The 7537-nt window shown below is 41.8% G+C and overlaps 1 protein-coding gene across 2 annotated transcripts; it reads right to left on the reverse strand.

Annotated features, from left to right (window-relative positions):
* Window positions 1-974: 974 nt before the first annotated feature.
* Window positions 975-7537, reverse strand: GORASP1 (golgi reassembly stacking protein 1). 2 transcript variants are annotated; one of them, XR_014943207.1, is made up of 9 exons: window positions 7396-7537; window positions 6930-7010; window positions 5945-6148; window positions 4964-5050; window positions 4526-4615; window positions 3790-3931; window positions 3043-3187; window positions 2698-2853; window positions 975-2468 (listed from the first exon to the last, which is right to left on the reverse strand). XR_014943207.1 is itself a non-coding variant. In XM_015852897.3 (9 exons), the coding sequence occupies exons 1-9, from the start codon at window positions 7456-7458 to the stop codon at window positions 2188-2190; spliced, it is 1290 nt and encodes a 429-aa protein (XP_015708383.2). In that variant the 5' UTR covers window positions 7459-7537; the 3' UTR covers window positions 975-2187. The 2 variants fall into 2 exon arrangements, 1 of the variants encoding a protein (XP_015708383.2); XM_015852897.3 differs by having other exon boundaries at window positions 4485-4615.

Genomic DNA, 7537 nt, shown 5'->3' on the forward strand with positions numbered 1-7537 from the left:
GCCAAAATGGAATACTCAGAATATTTCCTATGGGCACTGTCAGCTGCAGTGATCTGAGAAGAGAGAGAGAGCAGTAATGCAGAGACCAAATGCATTTCCAGAGCCTGCCAGCACTCATCCCAGAGGGAGCATCAGGTAGGAGGAATCTCTTTTGTTCATCTCTTATTTTCATCTATTTTTCTGGCTTTTCCAAAGTCAACTTGAGCACATCCCAGTGGTGCATTACAAGCAGAGCATGAGATCTAGATGGTCAGAATCACCGGAAAGGCCATTGAGTTGTATGAGTTTAATTCCATGCTCAGGTTGGAAAGGTGTAGCTGAAATGTATCATGGTAGGAGAACATACAACACTACTCAAAAATGAAATAATAGCCTTGAAATGTAACTCAGAGCCAGAAGTGGTGGGGAAGAAAAAAATGTGACTTGGGATTTATTAATTCAGTTGTTTTCATTCTGTAGGAGAGGAGTGACCAGGCTAATTGCCCTGACCTTGAGCCAAGGCAAATTAGTGCTTCTTAAAAAGAGAAGGATGTTTCAACGGTGGCGGTAGTGCCCAGGAAATAACAGATTAGTACCATCAATTAAATGCAATTAGTGACTTATAGCTGCTCTCACTTCAAAACAGTGCAAGGCAGTGGGGGTGAAAGTTCCTACTGTAATCCTTACTACCAGCTGAGATGAAATTCAGAACCTTGCAGCAGCTGAAGCACCAACTCAGACCCATCAGTGCCTCCTTGAGTGTTATGATCTCTAGTACCGCAGAATCAAGCATCTCAAGACTTAATCCCCAATTTGGCAAGAGATCAGGAATTGAGAATTAGTAGGTTAAACTTCATTTAGCGCTGTCAGAAAAACAGACCATACTAGGTTTTCCTCAACAGCTCTATCAACCAATTGTTCCTTGGGCTCAAGTCTTCACGCCATCTCCTCCCATTCCCAAGATCCGCTTATGATGAAGCAGGCTGGACACAGGCTGCTGTAAGCATGAAGCTCTTTATTCCTGTAGCATTTCCAATTTAGTTTTGACACTTCCTCCACTGGAGGTTTGAAAAAGTGCTTAGGGTACAGCATCACTTAAATGTATTGCTGTAAGCTAAAAACCAATGTTGGTAAAGGTGCTAAGCTGGAGGCAGTCCTAAACAATCAGCAACAAATACCAAACAGATCATGTGTGCTTTCAGTTACCCCTAGCTTTGATTACTTACATTACATTATTATAAACCTTTAGTGTTTGGATATTTACTCTTCTAGCAGTCAATTAAGGGAATAAAAGAAGGAATTTATTTTAGCAGCAGTAGAAAGAAGGTCAGTATTAGCAGGCCATCCAACAGAGTGGATTTCTAATCTTCTAATTCTGCTGCCTGTACCTTAAGGCTTAATCCATTTGTCTTCTAAGCAGGAAGAAAGTTCTGACCTTCCTGACTTTGTGGAATCACATCAGAGAATCATAGAGCAGCTTGGGTTGGAAGGGACCTCAAGGATCATCAAGCCCCAACCCCCTCTCTGCAACAGAGGGTTTTAAACTGTGTTTAAAGCTAACACTTACTATGGAATATAAAGAATAAGTTTTACCCACAAGTACCCAATTCCCTTCATTCACTGAAGATTATCACCACATTAACTGTAGCAACTACAGTGAAGGTATTCCCAATCAGAAGTAAAACTCTGATAAATCACTGCCCTGAGAGCTATAGAAACACCCTCATGTTTTTCATTGTTCATTTCAGATTTACTGTTCACCACCTACCACACCTTCAGAAGCTATTTGAAAACAAGGGCAAATAAGACAGATAGAAAACAGAGATCCAGAAAGCAATCTATGCTGCTGCACCAGGTCTCAATGATTTGTATGAAAATAGCAAATAGAGAAGCAGAGGAAAAGCTATACCTTTGTCACTATGGAAACTCAGACATTTTATTCCATTCAAGACCATTCTCTGACTGGTCTCCGCATTAATTTTGCCTTCTATTTGGTGACTTTGGGTGGCATTCAGTTTGAAAGCAGACCACTCTGCTGAACAATGACTGCAGAGGATGATAAAATATGCATTTCATTTGGATATGTTTTTTTTTATAGCATTGTCTGCACTAACAAAATAGAACAGATGTAATTCTTTCAAGATCAGAAAAATACTCCCAACTAATTTTACAACACATTGTCATCTGTAAATGGAAGCAGCACCCATTTCACTCATGCCCTTGCGTAGCTTCTTCCCCTTCCTGTTCATGCACTGCTTCATCATCAGGATTCATCTGAGGTGTGGGTAACGAGCTCTCCAAACTGTTTATGAGTACTGTGTCTTGGTTTTGGGGATCAGTTTCTAGTGTTGTTTTTGAAGCAATTTCATTAGGAAGAGTAAAAGAAGGTAAAGATGACGCTGTAGGTAGAAGGTGGTCCAACTCCGGCTGCCTGACTGAGCCTTCAGGAGTCTTCGTTATATCTTCAGGGCCCGAAGCTGTGGTGTTCTCTGGGAAATTAAGAAGTATTTCACAAAACGAACCAAACATCCACCAGCTTCTTTCAGTGCCTCTGGTTACAGTGCCCAGAAAATCAGCTTGAATGGCACACATCATACAGGCACAGCACACAGAATCACAGCTGCCAAATACACAAGCTGCGTTTACTCAACTCCACAAAACTCAGTAAAATCCGATGCTGTAGTAGCTTAGAGGTCTGGAAACCCCAAGTACACTTACCAAAATAAGCAGAAGGGTCATTGTTTGACATGAGCTTTTCAGCACCAACAAAAGAGCCTGCTCCTGGCATGCTGAAGGAGGCAGAGGAAGGAATGCTGGACACGTTCGTTAAGTCAGTGAGTTCAGGAAGTGAAATACCAGACATGTCAAGAAACCCTGAAGAAAGAAAACATTGGGACACTTTGAGATTAATGCAAGATTTCAGCTTCAAAAAAAAGACATGCTACATGCAGACTGAAGTTTTTCTATTCAATTCTCAAACTTGTTAAGACTTTTTTGGTTTATTTAAATGTCCTCTTTCTTTTGAAAAGGAGTAGGTTGGAGAAAGCATGTAAGAAAGCATACCTGGATCCATAACTCTCTGGAGAGGGGGAGGAGGAGAAAGCGAGCTTTCAGGTGAATACCCGCTCATTTCTTGGCCTGTGGAAGGATCCAGGTTCATAACTACTTCAGAGCTGTCACTCTGGGAAGTAGGTGCCAATAACGGAGCCTGAAATAACACAGTAAAACATATTTTCATGCTGCAAGTGTTACCTGAAATCAGCCTTCCCATGAGACAGTGTTCGGCCTTGGTCTCTAACTCCATCAACCCAGAGAGAACTTGTTGATGCTGAAACTGATCATCAAGTCACTGTTTATGACTGGTTACAACATATTCTCTCAAAGCCAACACGTTCTTTGAACAGCTGATACTTAATTCTTGTAGGTGTGTTTTATTCCCTAGTCAGAAGGATATTCTAAACTACATTCTTGCTGATTGAGACAGTTGTCACATCCTCAGAACAGGAAGCAAGGGTCTGTCACAAACGTATTTCAGCCAACACTAACGAAAAAATAACTGGAATATCCATTATCACACCCAAATACCCGACTGCAGTGATGAATACAGAAAGATACCAGATGGAATTTTGAGATACCAGATGGAATTTTGAGGCAATAAAGGCCATTTCTCTCTCAAGCCACCATTTCTGCCATCTGCTTGGCATCATCAAGTCTTACTTCTGCAGTACTCTGAAATACTGTATTATGACTCTTAAAACAAGAAGAAAATGATGCAGTTCCACAGGATGAGTGATCTTGCTTCCTACATACCTCTGTGTAACCATTAGTGGATGGTATAGGAGTCCCAGCTTCTGGTAAGGGCGAAGGTGGTTTGCTTTCTGGCTTTTTCTTTGATACTATTGACTGTGTTGGAATCCTGTGCAAATAGCCATATCCAATACCACATCCCAAACTGCACAACAGAAGTAAAACAAGACTTGGAAAAAATCCTTAACAAAACCAGTAAGCCTTTTAAATTCTGACTTCTAAAACAAAAAAGAGTTTGAGTCTTTGAAACTGGAGCAGGAAAATACCTACCTGCAAAAATCCTTCCTGCTGCTGGCAGAGCACAAGGAATACTCTGCAAATGATATTTAAATAGATGCAGCTCGGCTTTTGATTAGCTGTTTTCCTATATCTTCATGAAATACATGATCTGACCCCATTTGCATTTCGTTCTTGCTTCACCAAATGCTCAAGTGTGAAAGTGTAGCTAGCACATCTGCTAGCAAGGAAGTCAGCATAAGTTTTACCATCAGCGTCAACTCAAATCGGATTAGATCCAGAACATGCCTAATACCTCTCAGCTATTTCTTTTACTTAATGATGAACAGTTTCATGTGAGAAGGAAATAAGCCTTAAAGTGAAAACAACGAGCTGTAATCAATGACAGTATTCTTAACAAGAGCTCATTCACAGTCAGTGCATAACCTGTCATCACCCAGTGGCTGTCCGCAGATCAGTACCTTCCTTCTCCACCCCAAGCTCCATTGGGAGTCACAACTACCTCTCGAATGGAGTCTGCTTCAGTGTTATAAACCATCAGCTTCAGCGGCTTTCCCTCATGGGACTCAATCAGCGAGAAGAAATCATCTGACTAAGAAAAGAAATAACAGCAGTTATTAAATGTATAAGATGAGGAACTAGAAAGAAATTGATATTTTAGGCATTTACTTCAACGTGAGTTATTAAAAACCCAAAGATAGACTAGAACTCGCTAATGTGCACTTCTTTTTTTTTTTCCTATATCTATTTAAATAGATAAATAAATGAATAAATACTGGTAAAGTTTACCTCAGCCATTAAGCATCTCAAACCTTAGCCTCACAAAATCCAAAGCAACCATTCCCATACATCCTATGTGCATGCAATTAGAGTTATAAATCCTAACACACAAACATAGCAGGAATGAAGACAATATTACATGAAGCAACACCAGCCCTACCTCCTGCAGAATCTGATCAGATCCAACAATGTAGTCGGTGTATGGCTGCAAACCACCTATAGCTGCAGGAGACGCGGGTTCAACATCCTGTGAAAGAACAGCACCTGTTACCTGCGCTCTCAGAGCATGAAATGACTAAAAGCCAACTCAAAAGGCAACAGAAGAGCATTTGGTCTACAGGACAAAACAGAAGTCTTCACGCAGTCTAATACTAAGTGCAGCACTGCATAAGACACACCAAATACAGAAGGATCAATTAGAAAATGAGACAATTTGAAGCTGATAAGACGCTGCACTTATTTAAAGAACCAGAGATATAAAATACCAGCTCAGTCTTTCCTAAGCTGTTCTACACTTTCAGCTCTCCCTCTTGGTTTTAAGAGGGTGCAGGCAACACTGACAGTCAACAACTTGTCCCTGTTCAAATAGCTCAAACTTCTGAGTTTGTGTTCCTCTCCTCTTTGTGATTTTCAGCACTGCACTTCTACATACAAACTACTCTTAAAAAGAAATACAAGGTTATAGGAACACCAGCAGGCCACCAAGAGACAGTCACCTGCATCTGCATTCTACATACAGCAACATTCTCATGCAAAAGGATCTGTAAATCCTTATGGAAACATTCCTGGAATACCTCAGACTGTGAGTTAGCAATCCTTCTGAATGGCATACCTCATCTAACAGGAAAAAGCACACACACACACACACAGAACAGATGAAAAGCTTCAAATCTGATCAGTAAAACTGGAGGTTGGCACCCTTGCCTGTGGCAGGGGGTTGGAATTTGATGATCCTTGAGGTTCCTTCCAATCCAAGACATTCTCTGATTCTATAAAAGACCTTTTTGATGTTTCCCCCCCTAGGTAGAATAGATTCCACTAATAAAACAGCACATGGCTGTCTTGGAGGAAGCTTTGAAATGGAAGTTTATATTCTGCTCTTAACAACAACTTGTTGGAGAAGCAAAGAATTCTGACTCACCAAAACATGCCACACGTGTTCATTGGCACCCTGGAAACTGCAGAACCTCACGCTGGCTCCGAGAAGACCTTGTCCTCCCCACATGTTACTGGGGACCACCTCCACCTCTCTTATCTTCATCGTTTTGATGTTATACACCTCCAGTTTCACTGCTTTTTCAGCATTTGCCTTCAGTAGATCTTTCAGCATGTTGTTTTCTTTATTCTGCAGAGTACAGATGTGCATATGGTTAATGCTATTTCTAGTTGCAACTGTAACATAGATGTCATACTTGTGGCAGAACTTGAATATGAAGAACCAAAACAGTCCTTAGACTTTTACAATCAGTCCAGCAGAGCAGTTTTCTTTTATTCACAAGCAGTCTGTGCTATCAGCTCACGTCTTTCTGAAGCAGGAACTACCATCATTCAGTTTAATTGCTTACTTCCCTCTTATTTTATCCTCTGGTAAGTCAGTCATGTTAAGATCTTAATATCAATTAGAGGCAACACTTCATGGCTGATCAGTACTGATCCTTGGGACTAAGATGTGAGCCTTCCAAACCAAAACAATGCATTAAAATGTATTCAGTTCTTCCTCAATAACTCAGAACTGTGTGACCAGCCCTAAACCATAAGCAGAGAGGCCACGTGGCACTTTTCTTCCTGCCCCTGATTCCTTCCCCTGTTTTATCAAACGTTGAAACAGCTTTGCTTAAACAAATGTTGAGCTCTCACCACTGACTCACCAGCTCAGTATTCGCCTTGTGGCAGAAAATAGCCATGTATAACACCACAAGCACAGAGTGAACCTGTTAAGAAGCCAGGGTGGCTGAAGGCATCAGTAAGACTCCTCAGGTTTTGGTTTACCTTTTTAATGCCACATAAAACACCCAACACTACGTTCTCTATGCTGACACCTTTGGCTTCTACCTTTTATAGTGACGATACCCCAAGAAAGAAAAGAAGAATAGAAAAGAAAACAAAGCTTTAGAGGAGAGACTCACCAGCCTGGTGTGTCCTATTGCAATGATGAAGTCAAAGAAGGGCTCCAGCCCTCCTTGCTGAGCAGGGGAGTTCTCCTGAACCTGAAAAAGATATATATATATATATAATATATATATATATTAATCATGTATGGATCTGCAGTTATGCTAAGCTTAAGCGTTAATTATTACACTTGAATCAATATTTACTTTTGATTGAATCAGAAATGAGATAGCAAGCGGCAGACACTGGATGCAGCCCACAACCGCGAACTTATATGTATATACGTATATATAGATAGATATATATAACATTTGTTTCCAAACGCCCCTTGAGGCCTTTCCTCATTGCCTGAGCACACACATAAGCGGTCCCCAGGTGCAACACCACCATCTTTCACACGAGTGAAAGCTGAGGAGGCAGCCCGGGCCCTGCCCGCCTAAGGCAGCGCGCCGCCATAACCCCCACCGCCCCGAGCCGCCTCACCCCGTGTACATGGAAACCCTCGGCGCCGCCGTCCGGGAGCTCGGAGCTCGAGCCCAGCCCCATGCCTGGCAACACGGCTCAAGCGGCGGCGCCGAGCAACATCTCCCCGTAACCCGAACTCAACGGGCGGCCCCACAGGCCT

Source organism: Coturnix japonica, chromosome 2, assembly GCF_054131305.1.
Source record: "Coturnix japonica strain WE chromosome 2, WE-NBRP24, whole genome shotgun sequence".
NCBI classification, from domain to species: domain Eukaryota; kingdom Metazoa; phylum Chordata; class Aves; order Galliformes; family Phasianidae; genus Coturnix; species Coturnix japonica.

Excerpts from the sequence above, each read along its gene's own strand:
- GORASP1 (XM_015852897.3), bottom strand. The coding sequence starts at position 7,458 with ATGGGGCTGGGCTCGAGCTCCGAGCTCCCGGACGGCGGCGCCGAGGGT. Across the intron at positions 6,149-6,929 it reads CAATAGGACACACCAGGCTG|AATAAAGAAAACAACATGCT; the intron begins GTGAGTCTCTCC and ends TGTACTCTGCAG. Across the intron at positions 2,854-3,042 it reads CCAGAGAGTTATGGATCCAG|GGTTTCTTGACATGTCTGGT; the intron begins GTATGCTTTCTT and ends TTCTTTCTTCAG.